The following is a 24,545-nucleotide window of genomic DNA, read 5'->3' on the forward strand; positions in this document are numbered from 1 at the left end:
AAAATAATCCACGGGGGTGAATTTTTGTGTTTTTTTTTCGATTTGTTAATATGGGACTTGAGCCGGTCCCCGGTCCGTGTGTTGTCGACGGGGTTGTTCTTCGTAACGAATCGTAGTCGTAATCATTCATTACCATCTTTTAAATGATCCCACAATACGAAATGGACTCTAATGAAGTTCGTATTATTCGACTGCTGACATGTGGATGTTCCCGCAGTCTGCGGCGGTTAAACGAAGAAACCGAATAGGAACTGCAGAAAAGCTTCATTGTGATGAAGTGTAGTGAAGGCACGAAAACAGATTTCAATTCCACAGTAATTAAAAAAGGCAAAAATATGTTATTTGTGTAAAAAGTTCAATTAACAGCTTGTCTTGCATAAACCATACTTAAACACTCATAAAACATTGCTGTCCATTTACTTTTACACCTGTTCTGCACGGGCTCCCCTGAATAGAGCAATTCATACAGATTGGACAACAGTAACTACCAACAAGGGCACACGTTCTCTAGTATCATAATTAGGTTTATGCTTTTCCCGAGTGCAGCACGATACTATGTAAACAGTGCGGGCATTATTGCTACGGAGAGCATGATTTAGAGCCACTTCGGACAAGTGGTCGACACTACACAGATGGACTCGGACGAACGAACACTCTTCATTCATTGAAAACGTTCGGTGCGTTTGAAAGTAGCAGATCATCAAAATTTTCTGCTGTACAACCGTGACGAAGGTAAAAAAAAGTATCTGTCATCTTAATCTTACATTTGAGATTCTACCTAGAGAAGGTAGCATTTATACAGAACTATCGTTCGTTTGATGAGGAAAGATTCGTATATTCACATAATTAAATTATTTAATCAAGCGATACATATTAATTACCTTTCAGTTGGACTTGCGGCTTGGATAAAGATCGATGTTTTTCACCGAAAATAGTAGCAATCGGAACAGTGATTCGGTTTGAGATATCATGTTATTTATGTTATTATAGAATTTTAACATATTTTGCTCAATTCTTTACTATTCTCCATATAAAATGTGGAATGTGCTTCAATATGAATCAATTAGGCAAACATTTGCTTATCTTCGTCACGATGATTTTTTACATTTTCAAAACCGAATCCCACATAACTTTACGTTGAATGAAATTGTTTGGCCACATACTAGTGATCATATTGATTTGTAAAACCCTGTCGCATGATAGCTATTGAGATTAAACTCATTTCAAATAATGAAAAAAATTTAGTGTGTAGTAACTTTCGTTGAAAGAAATTGACTTAAATTTGTTTCGATACGCGAAATTAGAATAAATTTAGGATCTTTTGTAGAAGGACAATTTAATGGGACCATATCAAATTATTCGTGGTTAATCGTTGTAACAAATTTTGCAAAACTTTTGTACAGATAAAAATAATTGATTGTAAGGAATATGGTGTGATACAAAGAACGAAATAAACCATGGGTGTACACAACACAGGTTTAATCATCAAGATCGTAAATTCTTGTTAAAAATAATGTTCTTAAAACAATTTCTTTTGGACTTTTTATTTCACGACCACTTTTATTGATAAAAGTGAGTGCTATGATATAAGCTTGAAATATTTGCTTTAAAAATGGAATTGCATAATTTTATACTAGTCGCAGTCATGGGCTACATTACGCTTCTTCCATGCCGTAAGGGATATATCCTAAAACAGCCAGCCATTTCCAATTCTTTAACAATAAAATAACAATAACATTGTTAAAATCTTCCATTTCATCTGATACTCATAATCATCATAATTCTGTATTCATAAGTGTTTGTGTTTTTTGCAACCGCAAATGAGAAGCATAGTTTATCTCTGAAGGGATCGAAATTATTAAAAGAACATAAACATATAAAAGCAGGATATAGCTAACACATACCAATCTAACTCTAGAGAATAGTCTCATTGTTCAAAGCATTCTACTAAACGCAATAAAATAATAAGACAACGCAACGAAAATGTTTGATAATAAGTGTATCTAATGGTGCCTAAATAGAGGCATACAACTTCAAATAAAAATATTTAATAAAATGGTTATGCCCTAAAGTATTTTGTTAATGTTCTTTTAATGACCCAAGACTAAACAATGCATAAAAAATATGATAATCATACAATAGATATAAACTCCCTCGTACCAAATGGTTAAACTTTGTACAGTTTTTGTGGTTTTTGTTTCGCAAAAGGTGGTACTATCACTCTGCGAAAGATTCCGCACAAGTACCGCCCCAAAACGTATGTGAAATACATCACACATTTGCCATGTAGAGACATGCGCAGTAGCGTGGAATGTAATTTTACGATGTAGTATGATTTTCGCCTCCCGCTATATATGCTCTTCATGATATTAGCGCATTTCCTTCCTTCCAATGGGCTGACGAGCCGTCGTTGCCGATTTCCAACACTCCACTCCTAGTGTGTGTGTGTGTGTGTGTGTGTGTGTGTGTGTGTGTTTTGTATGTATTTGTTTTCCTTTCCACGATAACCATAATTTATCAATGTCTTTGAAAAAAAAAACTTTTTCTTTTTCCCAGCTTTGATTAATCAAAATACCAATCTCCTAGATTGGGCTTTTATCTGTCAAAAGCAGGCAATTCCATGCCACGGAAGCACACAATGGATGGGCACCGCTTTGTGGCAACAAAGTAGTATACAACATGAGAGAGGACGCCCACAAAATGATAAATTAGTATGACAATAACGTAGCAAAATGTTTTATAAATACATTTGTTTATAGTACGTTTACAGTTTGAGATAAGTTTACGAAATCGTAAATCTGTTGGATTTCACACCGGATTCAAAATTGTCGTAAATTAACAAATGCAATATAAAAAATCAAGAATCATTTTCGATGACTCAGGACCTAATGATAACAGCAAACGTCGGTAGCCGAAGCTAAAATTCATCACAACAAACGGCGACAGACAATGTCGCATGTTTTATATTTCCGATGTATGTTTAAACTAAAGATCACATCATGATCATTGTGAACAAACAACTGTTGAGCAAATGAAACAAATGAATTTGTTTTGGAGGTTCCCACAGTAAATTTAACTCTATTTTAAGGAATGCATGTCATAATTTGTATTCGATTGAAGAATCAATTACACACAATTACAACCGAAAATAGAGCGATGTGAGTTAAAATCATCATTGTAACAAGAACATCATAGATGGATGTCCGTTATCAAATCACAATTGCCATTAACCAATAGAATTTGAATATGATAAATTTATTGAATAACAATCTTGAATTTTATATCTCTTAATTTGCTTCAGAAGTCTTACCTTTCCTTTTATTGTATATCAAAATAATACAGTATGAAACATAGTAACAAGAAACAAAGAAGCGAATGAAAAAAACAATACTATACCAAGGTTATTCACTAAAGTAAAAGTACACTTCCTGCGGAAATGGAAGAGGTTGTAGCCTTCCCGCTTCCTTGGAATCCGTCTTCATTTATATTTCTAACATTCCCTCCATCGGAGGGGTAGGTAGGAGAATTCGGAGATGAAACTTGAAAAATGACTATCCTAGTAATGCATCGCCATACTCCGCCGACCCTTCGCAAGCAAACACATCTAGAAAGATCCTTAACGAACACGGGCAAACCACTACCCAGCCAACGTGGGCAGCTTGAAGCACAATGTTTGGTTAGAATAAGTAGTAGTACCACTGCAGCAGTTCTCCACTTTTCTGCCATAACCTCACCAGCAGCAGCGGGTCTTCTTTACCCTCTTCGGTTTCCACGCCACTGCCAGAGGAGGAGGAGCATGTCCTTTTACTGATTGATGATACCGCGAAACAAAGCAATGCCTTTTCCACCATTGCTACCCAAGCGGAATTTCCTCGACTCGACTTCACCGCGTTTCCGCTTCGGTCGCGTTCCGTTGTTCGCGTATAATGGATCGCGAGATGATACATTTAATAAAACTCGCATGCCATTTCCCTTCTTCCTCTAGCATTGGTGCACACACACTCACGCGCACGCAACTACTTTTCTCTTGTTGGGCTTTATTAAGCCACTACACGAATGCCTTTCGCACATACCGGGGGGACGTATGCAGCGCTTTTTGCATGACAAGTTCATGGAATACAAAGTAATGCACGATTAGACAAGTTTTGTACGTCAACTTCTGTAAGGAATAATTTATGATTCTGTTGTGTTTTGCAATACCTTTCAACTCCAACTTTCAATAATCAGTTTAATATTAGCTCAATAACCAGGAAGTATTCAGTTTTAGGTCACAACGCAAATATTTACTGACGATTGGTAATAATTCGTATTCATCTTTCAGTCATCTGTACTTTATGGCATTACGATTAAAATAAGCTTAAATATGTTAAAGAATGTCCAGCATTTCAAGGCTTCATGACTATTTTACGTCAGTGAAATAAGTGAAATCAGTGTTACACTAATATTTTTTTTTTCGAAAAACAAACCAAAGCATACAAATTCACAACAACGTGGTAACAGTATGAAAACCGAAGAATTTCATACAATTAATGGGAATAACTTGAATTTTCCGAAACCGATCCTTTTTTCCGATTAGTTTTGATTGAAATTACTATCGATTTAAAATGAAATAAGTAAATCCATAGCATACAATCAACAACATCGCATGCTATTTAAAACCATTTTTCGAATCTTTGAATCATTTTGCCGAACTGCTATTGACTTTTCAATTCCCATAGCACCAGAACATGCTCTCCACGGTGTGGTGTGCACGAAAGTATCGAGCACAAAACTCATTTTTTAACTAAGCACCACATGGTTGGCGACGGTTTGGATCGTCGATCTTCATCGTCGTCGTCGTATCCACACACCACCGCGCGTCTGTACCATACACACCGCCAGTGTGGTGGTAGGGCAACGGAGCTGAAGGTACAAGCGAAAAGCCTTCTCTACCATAACCATCCATTGCGCCGTAGCGATTCGGAACGAACAGCCCGTCCGTTCGTCCGTCCGTCCGTACGACACACGGTGCTCTGTGCGGCCGTCCCGGGAGAAGAACGGAATGAAAAATGAACGTGAAATGAACTTGCAGTTTTCACCGAAAAATAATGGAAAGCCGAATTATATATCTCCTTTATTGCTGCTGCTCCATATACACGGCCAGCATATACGAGGCCTATTGGGACGCGGCCGCAGCGGCGGCCCGTATCCAAAAGGACGCGCGCGGAGCACATACGGTCCCTGGGTCGGCGTACGTGTGTGTGTCTGTGTATGTGTGTATTAGTAACGACTAAACGCGACACCCTAGGGCCCCGGTGGGCTTCCTTCGCTTAATATGGCCGCTGATACTGACACGGTTGTCGGTCTCCAACACCGCCGCCACCACCACCACCACCACCAACAGACCAGCAGCGCCACCACCACCACCACCACCAACAGACCAGCAGCGCCACGCACCGTCGCCGACGTCGTGCACAACAACGCAAAGTTTGACAGACTGATGACGATGGGTGTACACAATTCAGCGGCAATCAACGATCCCTTTATTCGAGAACCATCGTCGCTCCCCGGCGCGTTTTCTCGTTTGCGCTTTATTTTCTTTATCGCGCATTTTTCCTCCCTTTGCCGGACGCACACACACACATACACTCGTTGTGGTGGTCACTCCCCGCCACGGGTGGAGCTGGTGGAACCAATGGAACCACATCAAATAATATCATGTTGCTCCCACAATGACAGCTCGCAGGGCATTACAGGAAGCGGGACGAGGGGGGTTGAAAGTAGAAGGGTGTTTTTTTTTCGCCACGGAATTGGAAAACTGCTGGAAGCCAACCACAAGCCGAGGGATTTTGGTGGCGTGCGCCGTCAGACATTAAGCCAGAGCGGGGCTTTCTGGTTTTGTGCTTTTATGTATCGTTTCTATGAATACTGCATGCTACACTGCGGTGAATAGTTTTAAGATCATTTTATTTTACAAAAAATAATGGACGCAACCAGAATAAATTTTAACCACATTACGGCATGAGTCGATGATTGAGCATAATGTTGGCTACGAAAAATGTATATGCTGCTTGCAAATGTAACAAAATACTTCACTAATAATTCTTCTCGAACAAGATCATAAAAGCATTTTAAGTCTCAACGTATGGCAAAGTCCCGTTGGATATTAGTAGCAACAATGGCAGCTCAATACCGAAATTCCAACCAACGTGTGCTTAATGCTTTTCTAAGCACTGTACGCAAATAGGCCTACCATTGTACGCCATGTTTACCTGCCCTGTCTGGCCCGGCCATTATATCTATATCCACTACAGTGATGTTTGCTTGGGCTTGGGGGATGTGAGAAAGCTTCTAAATATTTAATACCGCCCGAATTCACAAAAAAGCGTTGTTGATCCTTCGCCCGGCTATCCGCTTTGCGCCATTGTTTGTTGCAGGATAAATTTCACTGCCCCAACGACAGCGAGAGCAAACATAAGCTCGTTCACTATTTGACCCGTACAAAGGACCGTTCATTCGCAACCCGGGTGAAGGGTCGGCGCAATCGGCACAAACAGATTTGATATGATTATATCATTGAGTAAGCTTAATCAAACCGTTGGCGTGAGGAAACAAAACCAAATTTAACCAAATTAACCAATCAAAATCCCTACGCTTCTAATATACGCCCAACGCACGCCTTTTCGCTTCACCTACCTGTTTCCGTATCGATTGTGTAGGACAGTCCTGCCCAAGGATCGACCAGACTGCTCTCGTCCGCTGCATTGGGGTTCTTTTCGTAGTCGGCATTCTACAAACCGGTCAAGAAGAAAACATAAAATCACTACATGTACGCATGTGCGCGTTCGATTATTAATCCCTAATCACCAGCATTACCTTATCATTTTTTATCTCCAGCAAAACCTTCAACTTTTCCAAATCGTCCTCGGTGTCGCACTTTATGCCGGTGGCAGATGCTGTGTCCGCTGACGTTGAGCTGGACCCTTCCGGTGCGTTGGAAAGGCCCGCATTCGCGAGCGTAAAGCCAAGATCGACATCCTGCTTCCAGAGCACTTCGATTAGATCCATTTCCTAAAACGACAAATGAAAGCAAAAACACCATATCTTGTGATTATTTCGGCGCAAACATTCGAAAGCACTACTCGTTTGCGATGACTGTAACACTGCACGGTTGTAAATGACCTGTTTAATATGTTTCATTGTGTCACGTTCTTTCTTGGTTAACTTCCTCCGTGTGACTTAACACCAGATTGGCGAAATATTTTGCACTCCAAACCGAATGTATAATGAATAACCGACAAGCGCCTAACGTTCGCCAACGCGGACGAACATCCACAGCGCGTACGCACAGCTCGCAATGCGCTCTGTGTTTTAATTGAGCAAAGAGGGCAAACGTTTTTTTCCCTCCGTGAACAATGCCTCCGAACGGTCAGTTTACCTTCATCTACCAAACGAGCGCTGATAAGGGCTTTATCGGACAGGGTAGGGGGAGAGGGAGGCAAGAGTGAGCAAAAAGCGCAAGATAACAGGCCAAATTTAGATAAAGCGCGCCTCGGTCGCGCACTTTCCGTATTCGTCCGCGACGTACGTACCAGGTGAATGTTTGTGTGAATTGAAACAATAAAATGACAAAATACAGCTCACACTACGGGGTTCCACCGGGAGACACTATCGGATTTCGTGGATTTTACGAGCAATCCAAATTTGGAATGTCTGTATCGAAAATGTTATCAACATACTCTTTCAACGTTCTACTTATGCTGAATTAAAAACAATTCCACTAAAAGGAAACATACATGATTTTTGCTACACTTCTTGCTAAAAAAAAGAAGAAATTATTACATTTCTGCCAAGCATGCTGTCAATGAGCTTGTGAAGGAATTTTCATGCTTTCAGGCGAATGCCAAACACAGTTAAATTCTAAGCATTTGCAGCCGATAAACTAAATAATGACAACGAAATTACTATAATTATCATGCGTTTTCCCTTTTGATCATGGTACGCACGCACACATACGCACAGTGTGTCGTTGTCTGTGTATAACGACTTATATACCTCGCAAACAGTCATCAATCATCCGTAAGCCCCTCCTGTGCGCTCTGTTGATACGGTTTGTAAATGGCTGTGCAAAAGGATCTTTCCTTTTGCCATCTCTTTCTTCGCTCTTTCTAACGCACAAAGCGGAGAGAAGCTTTTTGTATGCTTCTCTCGCGTCCAAAACATCATAAAAGCATCAGCATAATTCTTCAACAAGCAGAGACGATCAACGACTGCTTCAACAGCGCAGTGAAGCTTTTTAGTACACACGTTTGTTTTAGCACAACGCTTGCAAACCCGTTCGCCGATAGATGGCAGCACGTGTGACGGTGCATCTTCAGTTTGGTCGCGGGACTTTTTTTATCTCACCAACCCCTCGCTGATATCTGGAGGGAAAGTGTTAAGAGATTGCGTTGTTTGGTTTCGGGTTTTTTTTTCTATTTCTGTTTCTCTCTCTCTATCGACTGACGTGTACGGTCGCATTCCTTGTCTCTTTGTGCGGCGTCGTGTCAAGGGCCGCGTATTGACGAATATTTCCACCAACATCTGGCGTATTTCGCGAATAAAATAGGCCACCGGAGTGCGTGTGTGTGTGCGTATGAACATTTCCTCCGTCCGTTTATCACAGCCGCGAGGGGGTTTTTGTACCTTTCGCTGCGCATTTTCGTCGCCCCCGCCGTATCTGCATCATTTTTAACAACCCCCCCCCCCCCCCTTTGCTCCCCACCAACATGTTGCGCCTACATGTCCATACGAAAACAACGCGCACAGACAGACACACACACACACACATGTCCGTCGCCGGTCGAGCAGCGCAGTGCATCCGAAAGGCGTGCGTTACACACTCGGTGCAGTCACCTCTCCCCGATTCTTGGCTGTGTAAATACAGGTTTATATGCAGTTCTTTTCTTATTTTGTTCCTCCTCTTCTCTCGTCCCCCACGGTCGTTATTTTCGTATCCGCGCGAGGAGGTCGCGTTTTTGGTGTTTATTCGAATTATTCGAAACAAAGAAACCATTGGCCGCGATCTTCGGTGGGATGCTGCTACTGTTTGCAACAACAACAACAACAACACCATCCCCACCGGCGGCCCGGTGAAAGAAAGAAAATGCCTTGAAATTGTTAATATACGGACACACCGGCGTGCTCTTTACAACGTCTGCCTGCCTCGTCCTCCCCCAAAACCCCACCCCAGAAAGGTCAGCGAATCCTATTCGGCACACTGGGGGGGGGGGGGATACCCGATCTTTGTCTGTTTTTTGCACATTTCCTTTGCAATCGGATGGGGGTTGAGGACGATACGTCGACCTCCGCGCGCCGTGTGTTCTCGCAGAATATAGGCCGCGTCATGTAATAATTTATACACACACCTACGCACACCCCCCTCTCTGTAACCCAGCCTTTGCGGAGGACATGTGTCACTGGCCGTGGCGCATCACGTCTTTCTTTGTGTTCCAAACATTCGAATGACGGCACCTCGGCTAATTAACGGCCAGCAGGGGTTAACACTCCCCCTTCTCTTCTTCCCATTCTACCACCAACCATTTTTACCTCCTGTGTAAGATCCTGAGCCGCAGCAGTAGCAGCAGTAGAAGACTCCTGCACTGTCGTGTCATTCGTTTCGACCGGCTCCGTTTTCACCGTCACCTCGGCGGTATCCAAATCGGTGCACACTAGATGCTTCTGCTGCGTGTTGATCTGCCGTTGCACCGCCTCCTTGCTGTCCCGCTCATCCTCCGAGTCCTCGTCGTCGTCGTCGTCTTCGTAGGCGCGCGTCTTGTTCGCTCGGACTGCTCCCGAGCCTTCCGCTGGAGTAGCACCGGTCGCCGAGTTGCTGGTCGTGGCCTGATCCTCCTGCTTCTCCTCCTCCCGCTTCACCTCGAACTTCTTGCTCGCCTCGTTCATCAGGGTCCGTGCCCTGGCGATGGTTCCCTCCAGGTCGGGCAGGCTGGCGGCACCGGCGTCAAACTTGACGGTGGGATGCTCCAGCAAGATCGTATCGTACTCGCTCAGGTCGGCCATGTTCTGCTCCAGCACCGAGGTCGTTTCCTCGAACAGGTCCGCGCTCAGGAAGATGTCCTCGGCGTCCACGTCCAGGTTTGTCAGCGCGTGCATGGTGGCGTTGTGGGCGGCTGGCAGTACCGTTCCCACGCCAACGCCGCTACCCCCACCGGAAGCAACTGCCGGCACTGGTGAAGGGGGCCGCTCCTCGGCCAGCGTGCCGGCCGACGCGCCGTCATCGTTCGCATCCAGCACGTTCAGCAGGTACGTCTGCAGCCCGCGATGGTTCTGCTCGATAAACGGCCGCTCGAACCGGGACAAATCCTCGATGATCGGCGGCAGAAACTTACGGTTCACGTACGACTGGTTGGAGTAGTCCGGTCCGGCCGCGAGCAGCTCCAGCTGCCAGCCGCCGGCGTCGCCGACCCGCGCCAACCGGCCGCCCCATTGCAGGTCGAGGTAGTTCTCCGGATCGATGCGCAGCAGGCTGAGCGTGAGCACCAGCGTCAGCAAGTGCTCGGTGAAGAGCTTCTTGGTGGAGAGCATAATTGCCGGCCGTCAGCAATGATGTTGGTGGCGGTGGCGGTGGCAGTGGTGGTGGCGGTGATGCTGCTGGCAAGACGCGTCTTGCTACCACATACATCGAACACCGCACACAACGCACCGCACGTTACGACCGATCCTTGCGAAACGAGATGAAGGTCTGCGAGGCTGCTGCTGGGGGCTCCAGTGAGATGACGTATTTACTTCCCCTACTTCTTCTTCTTCTGCCCTTAGAGACAACTGTTAGCTTTTGCTTAATTTGTATGTCAACACGGCACACTTCACTGATGAAATCGCTTTCGCCACACCACGCACAGACACACTGACGCACACAAGGGGCGATATGCTTGCTACGCACCTGATGCACACACGCACAAAGCAGATTGTTTTTCTTTCTTTCAAACCCTACTTTTTGTTACGCGCCGTCGTCAAGAGCCGCTCCGCAAGAGGTTCGTCGCTTTACATCAGCAAACGAACCGGTTAATGAATTCGCTCTTTACGGAGCCCACTTTTGTTCCGCGTACCGCTGTCGTGGTAGGCCACCGCGAGCCAGCCAGCCGGACACAACACAACCGTACCCTCTCGCACACTTCCCCACGGTGTACGTGTACGTGTATAGTTTGCTGTGTGCTCTGGCTGTGTATGATTCACCACTACTTTGCACAAAAAAAAACAACAGTACCGCCGCACACTCGCAAACGCACAAGTTCGATCCGTCTTCACTGCCCCGCGCGCGCACACACACGCCGAGACGTTCGACTTCCCTTTATCAGCAAGTTTAATTATGCACCTTGCACCGATCGCTCACTTCCTAGCTGGCAGCAACCAGCAGCGCGACACTATTTACGCACGCAAAAACAGGCGGAATCCGAAATAAAATGACCGCACAAACACACACACACACACCGCGGGGTGTCTAGTCGGGCTCGCGGGCTGCCGAATTGCGTGTGCGTTATGTGGAGCGCACTAATCTGTCTTCTTCCGTCGAGTCGCCCCGCTTTAATGCGAGTATGATTTGCACAAACAGCGCAGCCCCACTCGCGAAGAAAGGAAAATACAGTACACAGTGAAACTTTTTCGCTGCACTCCCCAACACAACACAACTCACTCACACGCACGCACGCATTCACACACACATACGCGTACAGCGGAACAAACGGAACCGCACGGAACGTTCGATCGCTCGCTGTGTGCCGTGGTGTTTGCGTGAGTAATTCAACCGCGACACCCGTGTACGTAACGTTGTGAAGCCGCGACCGACCGACGACACTTCTGTGGTGGGCCGCTGTAGGACCCTGCTCGGGGCAGAATGTTGTGTCCACCCGTGCTGACCAAAGCCGATCTTGGATGCCTTGGGGATACGGGGGGTTTTATTTGGAAACAAAGATTCAAAGCAAAAATACAGTCGCACTGTGCGACGGAGCGGTAGTCTGTGTCAGTCTGTCTGCTGCTGCTGCTGCCGCTACCGTGGGCCGAAAACGGGTGAGGGGGAGCCGCGTTTGTGTGGTGAAATCGTAATTATCATACGACGAACCTATCATCTCGCACACAACTTTACGCCGCATACATCACAGCAGTACAGTCTGTTCGCAAGTTACGCGGTTCTCGACTTGCGCGGATTCGGATGTCAAATCAGTACAATTTGATTCAAGAATTGTCGAATGCAGTTTACATTTCATTTTTGCTAATAAATTTAATGCACTTACAAACGAAACATATCTGAATATTCTGCACGAATCGTATCAAATCCGCGATTACGACTTGCGCGGATTCCTCGGGAACGCACAAACCGCGTATCTCGGGAATAGACTGTACGCAATCGGGCCGTGCGTTTACCACCGCTCGTCCGGCACTGCGGTCGACGCCTCGGGGACCCGTGTGTCTGAGGAAGCATTTGTTTGCGCGTACAAACTGCGCTGCTAATACTGTTGTAAGGGATGAGCACGCAATATACTTTCAACGTTTTGTATTCTGTCATCATTGCACAAAATCAAACAACACAAGTTTAGTAATGTTCACACCATTTAATTACGTTGTGTATCCATGGTATGCATGTTTCGTGTGTTTGCCTGTTCCAGTTTTGGTTCTGACTTGCAAAGGAAATTACACATTTCAGTGAGAAGAGAGATTAGAAAGAGATAGAAAGATGAGAGATGCACTAAATCAATACTGAACACTGATTATTCATATATTCAACATAAATCACTGCTGCTGCTGCTGCTGCTGCTGTTTGCAAAACGGGTGACATTCAGGCGTGACATATACACACACACTGAACACCAAACATAGGATTGTTGATATAAGGATCGTTTTAACTAGTAGCCGTACCCGCGCGCTTTCCCGTCGACTCCTTTTTGGGGTAACTTTGTCCCGATCGCGCACCATTCGGCGGTAAGATCAGCACGTGGACTAGAGGGGCGTGCGTACGGTCTACTACCTAGCATGCGGGATGCACATACATACACACCGAGCGGGCGTATTTAGCACCAAACAGCCTAATATATATATATAGCTAAACGCACAAAAAACCAACACACCTCCGCCCCAAATGGGAGGGTGGCGTCTATCTGCTGCCACTTTGTGCATTCTTCCCATCACTATCGTTCTGCGGGGCCTTTATATGCATGATTTCCATTCTGGTTCGTCTATTCGGTTTGGTTTGGTTGCTTTCGCTATGGTTTTTTTCCTTGTTCATTTTCTTCTCTTCTTAAGTTACTGGCGAGATATACGATATAAATTGTCGATCACACAAACTATTCTTTGCATTCTTTGGTAACTTATATGTTTGTAGAATATATATATTTACACCTATATACCTAAAACGTAGACAGTGGAAGATTGAAGAACACTTCGCCTCCTGCAGGCGCCGTCCTCTTGGTATCTATAAAAGGAGTCTTGAGATTGTACTACGATAAATGCATTCTTGCCGCCCTTTTTGCTTGTCCTAGAAATTGTCCTTCGTTTTCACTATCTTTGTTACCGTATGTTTTTTTTGTGTGTGTGGTTTGCTACATCTCTCCTCCTGCCGGGTTCCACCCTTTTCTACGCATCTTGAAAGTCAGGCATTACAAAAAAAACCGAACTCAGTTTTAAAAATAGAAGAAGAAGAAAGGAAACGGAACAGTTGCGCATCGATGAAAATTGTTGGATTGTTGTAAGATGAACAAACGTCTACGTCCGCTTCACTATTGCTTGGCGCTTTAATCAAAAGTGATATTTGCTCTCGATCCAGCTGTATATGGATGCTTGCGATCGGCTCACCCATTCGACGTTCGCGGCCACCGTGCTGAGCGTCATGTTAAGCAGCTTTAGGCCAGGTCCGTCCCCGAACCGTTCCACCAGTGATTTTAGCTGCGGAATGGAAATGGGCGTTGAATGAAAATGTGACTTACATACATGCGCCACGCGGCGTACATACCTCATCGTAGTCGAACTTGGTCGAACCGTACTGCGTGATGGCGGAGATGACGCGCGCAAACTGAACCGTACCACGGCCCAGCTTGGACTGGAAATCGAACCACTTGGCCTGCAGAAACCGGCACGCCATTGCGCCACCGGTAGGCGTACCGGCAATTGCTTCCAGCACCTGCACGATCTCAAACACGGGCAGCGTGATGACGTGCGATAGCAGCCGGTTCTGCAGCCAGGCGTCCTTCGTCACGCCAAGCGCTCGCAGCAGCTCCATGCGCTCCTCGAGCACGGAGCTCTTCTCGCGCCGTACGGTCATGTAGCGGTCCCAGCAGAACTGCCAGTACTGGAACTCGCCGGACAGGACCGAACCGATGTAGGCGACGGAGCGCAGGTTCGGTGGTATCGGTATCGAATGGGTCGTAAAGTTGGTCACCAGGCCCTTGGCAAACTTGATCGTTTCCGACTCCTCCCACAGTGCTGCACTGAGCATTAAGACGGGACGCAGCAGCTTCGTTTCATCCTCGCCGGTATCATCCCAGCCCAGCACCTGTATCGATTTGGCCAAATTTTGACGCACGTATTCGGCCAGCACCAGGTAGCACTCGGAGTACTTCAGGATCTTGCGCCACTTTTCGAGATGGCTCGTGCCGAGCACGATCGGGCCCCATTCCTTTTCCTTCGGGAAGTACGATATGAGTTCCATTGCCGCGTGGCACGGTATGAGATTAGCGTGGCAGAGGGTAAATATATCGGAAACGAGTCCAACACGATCCTGCAAAAGGTGAGGGGTGGAAGAACACGAATACTTGTTACTATCAGAGGTACCACTATCATAATTCTAATGTTCTGAATTGTGCCGAATTGGCTCCTTGTCGACTCGTTCCAAGTTGGTATTCTGATAAAAAAGGGCAACGTTTCCTTACTTGCGTGCTAAATACAGCATTGTTGATTTGCATTTGCTCTACAAGTTTGGCCCAGTTTGCTTCATCGTATAGAACACGATAGTATCCTGTTTGACCGTGATTGAGTTTTATCCATTGTGCGGTGTGGTTTAATGTGATTATCACTAGAGGTTAAAATGAGCGTCCGAGAAAGAGAGAGAGAGAGAGAAAGAGAGAGAGAGAGGAGATAGTGAACATTGAGAGCTATTATTAGCGTGATTGAACGTGGAAATTTGATTGATTGACAATGGGAAATGGCACTAATTGGAATTACAATCAGCCGGATGTTCCCGTTATCAATTCATAGACAGAGAGTTACAACTCAAAGATTAATTAAAATTGATTTCCTCTTTTATAGGCAACATAAATTGTCTTTGTGAAATGTGTACGGCTATCACCTTGTCGAAAATTAAATTTGACATCGTTTTAAATTAATTTGTGATTCTCATAACAAAAAGCGCCTGAGCAACGACTTTACAGGGAAGATGAAGAGAACCCCCAAGAATAGTTTATAAGGTTCATGATTTTGGAGCGGTGGACATTCGATGAAAAGAGACTTGGATAAGATTGTAATCGTTATCATTATAAGATTGTTCAAAAGCATCTATTGAGGTCGGTTATACCTGAGCACCACCTTATTTAACCCGGAAAATCGTTTGATGGGTAACACAAGTAAGAACATGGGTAACACAAACTACATCCTCCACTGCTTAGTTAACAGCTACTAGCCATTAGGACAAACAGCCCATTTAGAAGCCTACAAAAGAACAAAAAAAGCGCACGAACGTAATCGATACCCATCGGGACAGTCTCTCCGAAGTATGGACTGACTAAGCGATAGCATGATATGATAAAGGCCTGAAAGTTTGTTCAACTCAAAATAATGTTCTTTTATATCCCTTTTCAAAAAGGCTTTTTTTACGTAAACTTCAGTTAATTTTCTGTGTCTTTGGCTAGCTCACAATAGAGCATGTCGTCGTGACATGGCTTGGTTAACAATAATTCTCCATGATACTCTTTCCCTGGCTACAGCTTTCCATCCATGTTAGCACTCGATCTCCAACAGGACTTCCTTCACCTCATCCATCCATCGAATTCGCAGTGCTCCCCTGTGCCTAGTGTCGAATTGGGGGTAACTATCGAACCCGTCTTGGGTGGGTTTTGAGTTCGGTTTTCTCGTTGCAAGCCCCAGCCAGTCAAGTTTATTAGTCAAATGTATAAAAACAGTAGCCTTATTCTTGCTTTTGCGAGTAAAATCCCACGCATTCGAACGAAACAAAGCTAGAATTTTCTAAATAACGGATTTCAAATCAGGTTTCTTGAACTTTGAAACTGTTAGAGGCCTTGAACCTACTAATTATTCAGGGCGAGATACATATTTTGTTTCCAAAAATTTTGAGCAATTAGCTGTAAGCAATTATTGGATATACATTACAATTCTAAGTAAGACTTATTGGATATACATTACAATTCTAAGTTCCAACAATTATTTTCAAATATTCAGCATATTATGACCTTTGTCACAAGAGCGTAATATAATTATTAAATGCCCAACATACCTTCGCTCGAGTTCAGCCAGATGATTAAACTCTGCTGCTCCTTGTGCCCAGCCTCGGCCGCAGTTTCGTTCGTGTTGAGCACATCCGTGATGTAGTGTATCGGAAAAACCCATCTGGAGCCTGCCTCGCCGGACCCACTCTTGCCCGTCGCATCCACCGGGGCCGGCGTGGTGGTAGTGCTTCTGCCCTGCTCTCCTTCCCGCTCGATCTCCTCCATCGGCTCGTCGTAGATTGCCAGGTACTCGGCCGGCCGGAATCCCGTCTGTCTCACGGTGAGACTGGTCCCGTTCATCGTTACATTTAGCAGCGGAAAGGCGGCCGTGTTGGTCCACTGGTTCATCATCTCCCTCACGTACTTGCTGTTGTTCACCTGCTTCGCGCAGATCGCCCACAGGTCGCTCGGTTCGGCCGTCTGGAACTGGTACGTTTTCAAGAACTTGCCCAAGCACTGCCGAAAGTTGCGCTCCCCGATGGCGGACTGTAGCATCGAAAGCAGTGCGGCCGATTTGTCCACGTAAAACGGATCATTATCGCCGGAATCGCTCGCCCCGGCACTGATGCTTTCCCAGCCCTGCAGCGCATCAATGTCGAGCGCTTTGGTTAGCGTGTCGATCAAGAACAGTTCCTTCATGGGCCAGAGCGGCTGAATGGTGGCTAGCAGGAAGCGGCTCAAATAGCGTATAAGACCCTCCCAGAGCCATTTGTGCTTCCAGGCTTTCGGGGAAATGAGCCCACCGAAGTACTGCTTGACGATGCCTTCGGAAATTTTCACCACCGACATGTGATACTCCTTGGACGAGATGGCCGTCGGTTCGTTCAGGAAGGATGTACGGCACACGATGATGCCGAGCGAGCTGGACAAATCGTCCAGCAGCGAGGGAAGTGCTACAAAGTCCAGCTTCGACAGAGGGTAAGCCACCGACAGCCACTGTTGAAGGTACTCCAAAATATCCCGTGAGGTGTGCAGAATGAAAGTGCCCTTTGCGATGTGTGTTTCTGGTGCGTAGAAGGAATAGGCCGGCGCCGTTCGTATCAACGCCGTGTCGCCGTTCCACAGTGCATCGTGCTCTGGCAGGACGGTGCCGTTCGATTTCGCAACTGCGGGCCCAGATTCGGCCGCACTGATCGTCACGTCGTTTTCGATCTGGGTAGGTTCTTTCGTCGGCGCGGTGTTGGTGAGCTTGAACAGATTCTTCGACAGCAGAACGGCGGTCAGATTGCGGAATGGTTTTTTCTCCGTCTTGGTAACCTTCGAAGGGGTGCTTTTGCCATTTCCCGCTCCAGCAGTGCTGGGTGGGACTTTTCCCGCCCCTGCCGCTGATGCACCGTTGCCGCTTGCGTTGACCTTTTGATACTTTGCCGATGGTTCGAGTAGTTCTCGCCTAAAGTCACTGATGACCCACGAAACCGAATCGGGCGGTAGGGGTGGCGTTTCAGCAAAATCATCACGCAGCTGTAAATAGTGGTGTGGCAGTTAAGGAACGGTTCAAAGAGCTCTAAAAACGATTCACTTACCAATCCAGTGCCCATGTAAAAATCCAACATCGTCCGTGTCTTGCACGATGGAGTTCGACAGCCCGATGTGGAACCGATCGCGGAAGAGTGATATCTTAAACGCCGCTCGCAGGTGTGGCTCATCGAAGCAAGGGAACGCTTTCCTGGTGCTACCCGGCTTCAGCACCGTAGCGGCCAATGTCCTGGGAAAAGCAAAAGAAAACGACAAAACATTACTCGCATGATGATCAAACTGTTCCGCCAATGGGCAAGAAACTAAAGCCTACTTCTTCATGTCGAAATCTCCCTCAAATTGGTCGAGTATCATTTTCGAGTGCCACCGTATGCTGAGCGTGTAGTTGGCCTTTTTCCGCAGCTTTTCGCGCGTCTCAATGTACAGCTGCTGGCGTGGCGTGTACTCGAGCATGCGGAGAATTTTCAGCGCAAATCCTTTCGGTCCAACCAGCGCCTGGAGGGAGTAGAAGGGAAGAAAAAAGGGTTCTTTAAACTCAAATAATTCACACACAGCTCGATGTATTTTGTATGACCCTTCACCGGGAAAGGGTCACCGATTTTACAATCGCGCAAAATGTCATTCAATATTCACACACAGACACACACACGCGTACCTTCTCGGTAATGTTGAGATCCTGGGCGTGCAGCACCACAAAGTTCGTCTCCTTTTCCACGTACAGCTCTATCGACACCTGACCTGGAGGTGTTAAATTATGGAGGGAAAAATATTAAATGTGTTCATGTCTAAATCGGGAAAAGGTTTACGCAAAATTGGGTTGGTTCGGGCCAAATCGGTTACCTTTTACGTCGAGCGTCGTAAGGTTGGGATGTATGGTGAGAATGTACCGGTTCGGTTTGACATTGTTCGGTAAGGTGGGCAGCAGCCACGGGAACGGCTGCCCGTTGGTGGCGATCGGCTGGAACGGTTCCGAGCTGTTGTATCCGTCGGGGACGTACCCGGGTGGTATCTTCCCAGCACACGGACAAACTAGTTGAATAGATAAAGTGGTGGAAAATAAAGATATTATTACGGTATTGCTATGCTTTCGATTGTGATTAATGTGACCTACCTGTCTGTGGACCCGCGTATGCTATCACTAGAGCCGTTGCTGCAGTGTCATAGAAAAAATATGTGATATGAGTTATTTGAGTATAAAAAACACAAATATATTTGTTAAAATTACCTAGCAATGTTCCGAGGACTATTGCCGTCACAAACAGTGCTCGTTTCTGTGAGCATACGGCAACTCCATCGCGAACCGGTCGCGAGGAGCTATCGCCACCTACAAAAGAAATACAGAAATGTGTTAAACATTATCTAGTTATCTTATAAATGCTTAAAATATGTAAATTAAACCAATGGAACATAAAACAATATAGGTGAAACAAGTAAAACAATGAAATATGATACATAAACACCGAAGAAGTTGATGAAATTAACAAACAAATAACAAAACTAGACAGTAAAAGCAGATAAGCAAAAAAGACAAATAAGTGTAAAAAAAGAAGAAAAAAAAACGCTTCCAGATATACAATATTTTCTATTCGTCGCCGTATGACCCTCTCTTTCTCTCCCCTTCTCTTTCACTCTCTCTCTCTCTATGTGTACCTGTAAGGAATGCATCGTCGTCAGAGTCTGGCTCCGTCATGCCGATGCGTTCTCTGCGCCACGGTTTGTTGTTCGGGCCACCACTGCCAACGACCGATACTTTGACGGGGCCGCCCTTCCTTTGCTCACCAGCCAACACGGCGGCCTCGTCGATGGTGGCGGGTCGCGGACGGGGCGCTGCAGTGGCGGTGTTGGCGGGGGCGTTGGTGGGGTGGTGGTGGTGGTGAGGAGGGTTTAAAATTAAAACAAAGCTACCCCTCAGGGTGGCGCTGGGCTGGGGACGCTGGGGTTACAGGATTGGCGGGCGCGCGCGCGGGACGCGAACGAAACGTTATCACCAGCGGCAGTTAGGCGTGCAGCAGTTGGACAGCCATTTGCAGCACATTTGCTTGCGGCGAGTGTGTGTGTGTGTGTGTATGTGTATATGTCTTAAATCAAAGCAACCACTGCCACTGGACGGGGCACGGGACACGGGTTTGCGGGTGGACTACCACTGCAACACACAGCTTCAAATTACTTTTCCACGAAAGCACAACAGCAACAGCAGTACTAGCAATTGCAAAACAACGATGAAAAAGCAGATCCTGCTTGCGTTACAAAGTGTGACAGCCGCCGTCTAGCGCGAGCCAAGCACGAGGGGACGCGTGCAGCGCAACTGTAATGGCGCGTGCGGTGGCGGCAGTGTTTTCGCCTCTAGCCTGCTTAGATGATGGACAACTGGCTGCTTTCCGCCTGTCCTGCTTACGCTTGCAAGGTTTTGTTTTTTTTTCAGCACAAACACAGCACCGTCAAGTGCATGCAAGATCGTGTGCGGCGGCAACACGCGGAGCGAATGGGAAGGAAATGGCGTGCAGCTAGGAAATTGCCTTTTTCCGCTGATTTGATGCGAGAGTGTGTGTGTGTGGCTGTGCGGAGTTTTTATATTACGAAATGTTACAACCAGCACGGATGCACCGTAGCAATATCATCCGGCAAAAGTCTTATCGGTGGTCGGCCATTGCAGTTGTTCGTGAGTTCGGGAGGGGAGGCTCAGTTCACACGCGCGTCCCAACGAGCAAGGTGAAAGACGGACGGTTCCGCTTCCTTTCTCTTTGCTACAGCAAACGGCAATTGCTGCCGCTGGACACGGACAATGCTTGGCTCGAGGCACCCAGGATGCACGACAGTAGGACAGCACTGCTTTCACCCACTGCTTTAGCACACAATTCACAACGCGGTTTGTCGGGACACAGACGGACTCGCACACGCCAAGGGCCAGTATAAATAAGAAGGACGGAACGGTGTGGTACTGGAGTGAACGCGCTTTTCGTTGCTTGTGCAGAGGACACACGGTGCTCGCGCTGCGCTCCTTGCTGTGATATGGGAATCTGTCAATATTTTTTTCACCTTTTTCTCACATCTACAACATCCACTGGACATGCGCACGAGGCGACGGGAACGGCACGGGACCGCCGTCCGGTGACAATGGTGTAAAGGGTCGGGGTCGGGGTGGGGGATTGCTTGTCCCTCTAGTCCCTAAGTAAATCTTGCTACACGCACACACACACACGCACGCACACACCGCTAGGCAAACTCTCTCACGAACACAAGAGGGTGAGAGTGTTTTGTGTGTGTGTAGTTGTAATGGCTATCTGTGTATATATGTGTGTGTGTGTGTGTTATAGACAGCAAAGGACAACGTGCCGATGTGTCGGTGTGTTGGTGACGGCAGCGACGCGATATGCGTTCTATCACGGATCACACAGCCAACTTTGATGCTTGTGGCGAGAGGCCAAGAAGGGGGAGCGGGGGCTAGAGAAGTGATAGCAAAATAGCAACACAAGAAAATAATGAGGAAATGGCACCGATTCTATGCTGCCACCCGGAAGTGCGATAAATATGATGGCACCCAGGGCACTTGGAACTAATTTGCCAGCGCAAATGGCAATGGCGCATGGAGGTAAAGGATAATTAATGTCACAAAAAAATAACAAAACTAACTAACAAAGTGAAACAGAATGTATTACTGAAAAAAGGATGCTTACCGAACTTATTGATGCCATTGCGCTTCTTGCTGTCCGTCTCGGACAGCTTGTCCATACCGCCGAGCGGTTCCAGCTCGACGCTTTCGGCCATCGCCACCTTGTAGTCATTTCTGCGCTTCATTGTGTAGCTTCCCGGCTTGTTGTGCGGCTTGTTGCTCTGATTGGCCGAAGCTCTGGCTAGACCCTGCTCAAACCTGCGGTTAGTCGGCTGCGTTCGTCCCGCTCGCGATGATATGTTATGGTTCCCGGGAACGCCGCGGAATGTGTTTGGAACGCCAAATCAAACCAATACCACACCAGCGGTATTCGAGCTCCGGTACCGGAAAGAACGGAACAGGACAGCTAGAGAGACACAGCCGCTCTACCACAGCCGCAAATAATAGAATTCACGACGGCTGACGGCGACGACCACGATGCTAATGTGTGTGCGCGGCTCCAAATGGCTCCACCGTTGGGACACCCTCCACTTGTTGATAAACACACGACGGCGACGGTTTGTGATGGGGATGTGTTTTGGAATCATAAAACTACTCCGGTCTCTGTTTGTGTTTGTGTGTGTTTGCTTCACTGTATCACCCCTTTTTAGCACCAAAACTTGCACCTCCTGATATATATCTATTCCGACCGCTTCTTAAACAATATATTGCCTACTGATATGCATTTGACGGGGTTTTGTTCTCGGAAGCAAAATATCTACTGTGTGACGCTTCCGAGGGGGATGTGTTTGCTTGTTGGTCTAAATTCGGTAATATAGATGTATAATACTGAAGGGACAGCACAGCAGGTCGCAGCGAGAGGGACGTCGCAACCTCCTCCTCCGTAAGTAAAGTTGTAAAACGGGAATATCCTTCACCCTTCGCGGTAAAACACGCTCAAAACAGCCAAAAGTTGAGTATTAGATATGGTAAGCAGTAAAAAGTACTGTGGTTGTATAGAAGTATAGTGAGGATTCCTTTGTATGTGTGTGAGTGTGTTGTTGTTTGTTATTCCGTTTTCCTTCCGCTGCTATGTGGTCCTTCAACGTGCTGACTGCTGCGAATGAAGCGACCGAACGAATGAGTTCACCACACTTTCCTCTCGAGCCACTGCTGGAAGATGCTGGCGATGATAGCCGCGTTTGGATGTGTGCGCGTTGTGCTTGAGGGAAAAGCAGGCCCTCGCCGATGGCACCACCATGCTCTCGTCCCTTTCCTCGGGGCTTCGCTTCGAACTCGGGCTAAAACAATACACACGCACACATGCACACATGCACTACACTTTCGAGACGCGCTGTTTAACTTCACCTTTTGCTTTTCCGCTTCAGTTTCAAACAAACTGCACTTTCACTTCATCTGTAAAATTGGTCCAAAATCGGTTGGCGTGCTGCGTGATGTTGTGTCCGGGCCAGGCCAGCTAGCCGACTGTCCGCGTATCGCTCTTTTATTTTTTTTCTCTGGTGCGCCCTCGGTAGCGTGTATACACGAGTCTCAACACGGCACGGCACACTAGGCCGCCGCGCGCGCTGTACGAACGGCGTTTGCTGGTGGCTGGTGTGTGTTGCGTTTAGCAGAGCTTCGCGGCGAGCACTGACTAACGGAGCGTCGGCTGGACGGTGGAACCTTCTCCGCTCCTTCTGCCTGCCATTCCGGTTCCGGGGCCTGGTGTATTGATTTATCAATAAAATGCGAAAGCAGCGCGCGTGCCGCCTGAAGGACGAAGCGTGCACTGGAATTGGCAAAATGTGGCGTCCCGCCACGCGCACGCGCCCATCATTTGTTGAGCTACGGAAGGGGATGGGGAGGGTGCGGTAAGGGCGGAGGGATTGGAAAGATTCGTTCAGGGCTGCTTCCAAGTTTGACCAATGAGTTTTTGGTGGTGCTGATTTTTTTTTGTATGTAAAAATCAGATTTACCTTCAAATTCGCGTCCTTGAAGGTGTTTTTGAATCGAAAGCGTGACTTGATGGAGGCGCCTAGTAGGTTTGCGTCTTAAGGATATAAAATTTAAATAAAAGTTTTTTGTTGCGGAATTTTAATGTTATGCTCCATTATTAATTCTTATTGGTCACCATAGCCGTTTCTTTAAAAAAACTTTATTAGTGAATAAATTTTATTCCAATTTAGAGATAAAATAAATATCGATAAAATAGTAGTGGAAATGGGAGTGGAAATGAACGTGAATCGAATGATTAACTGTTCTTCATAATATTTATATCATCCTGAATAAAAAAAATTAACATTATAATATTTTGTATCCGATGTATTGTTAATCAAGATAATGTATTTTTGCATTTTTTGTATATAAACACAATTTTCAAATAGAAAAATGCCTTGTTTTTAATATTTCATTCGCTCTACTAACATTTCCACTACATTATAATAGAATAGTGAATACTTCATTTTTCCCTATTTTAACTGAATCGTAAAACTGATACAATGCAAAATGTAAAATGCTAAAAATAGTTGCAGAATAGAATATACATTTCTCAGGGTAATTAATGCTCTTTATTTAGATATGTTATTCTACATTCCTCTAACGATGAGCAAATAGAAAAAAATAAGTTTTCTGGTATAATTTCAACATTATTTTACACATTCTAAAGAATGTGATTATAAGAAATTTGATCAAAAGTTCAAAGATATAATTTAACTATTTATAAATAAAAGAACATAAACTGATTGCAATAAAACATAAAATGCAACGCAAAGAACAGCTTTACCTTCTTCTACTAACTGATTATTTTGTGGAAACTGTACAATCAAACACTGTGCCATAAACGCGACGTCCTTTGACACGCTGTCACAGCTGGGCCGGAGTGCGACACACTCAGCTTTATTATCATTACCTCAGTGCGAGATAAGGAGGTGAAAATCCAATGCAACTTATCCCATCCCGCAGCGCATTCTCTCGCCGTTCGGAAAGAGCGGGAACAACCACGGTGTGACTCTCAATGT

The 24,545-nt window shown here is 46.1% G+C and overlaps 2 protein-coding genes across 3 annotated transcripts in view; both read right to left on the minus strand.

The window, feature by feature from the left end:
- Positions 1-12,204, minus strand: part of LOC120897367 (segmentation protein cap'n'collar) — a 45,564-nt gene extending 33,360 nt beyond the window's left edge. Inside the window, exons 1-3 of one of the 2 annotated variants that reach the window (XM_040302204.1) lie at positions 9,568-12,204; positions 6,856-7,050; positions 6,676-6,769 (exon numbers count right to left, since the gene is read on the minus strand). In XM_040302204.1, coding sequence (XP_040158138.1) covers positions 6,676-6,769; positions 6,856-7,050; positions 9,568-10,563 — 1,285 coding nt within the window. In that variant the 5' untranslated portion in view covers positions 10,564-12,204. Of the gene's footprint in view, positions 1-6,675; positions 6,770-6,855; positions 7,051-7,161; positions 7,354-9,567 lie in introns of those variants that run through there. The other variant, XM_040302206.1, reaches the window with a different exon arrangement.
- Positions 12,205-12,564: 360 nt separating this feature from the next.
- LOC120897368 (aminopeptidase N) lies at positions 12,565-23,292 on the minus strand. Its single transcript, XM_040302207.1, is given in 12 exon segments — positions 12,565-13,911; positions 13,979-14,743; positions 14,895-15,037; positions 16,472-17,924; positions 17,987-18,007; positions 18,009-18,168; positions 18,253-18,434; positions 18,595-18,677; positions 18,780-18,968; positions 19,051-19,089; positions 19,165-19,263; positions 21,614-23,292. Coding segments are annotated over 12 exon segments (3,402 nt in total). The 5' UTR covers positions 21,735-23,292; the 3' UTR covers positions 12,565-13,764.
- Positions 23,293-24,545: the final 1,253 nt, after the last annotated feature.

Source organism: Anopheles arabiensis, chromosome 2 (genome assembly GCF_016920715.1).
Source record: "Anopheles arabiensis isolate DONGOLA chromosome 2, AaraD3, whole genome shotgun sequence".
In the NCBI taxonomy this organism is placed as follows: Eukaryota; Metazoa; Arthropoda; class Insecta; order Diptera; family Culicidae; genus Anopheles; species Anopheles arabiensis.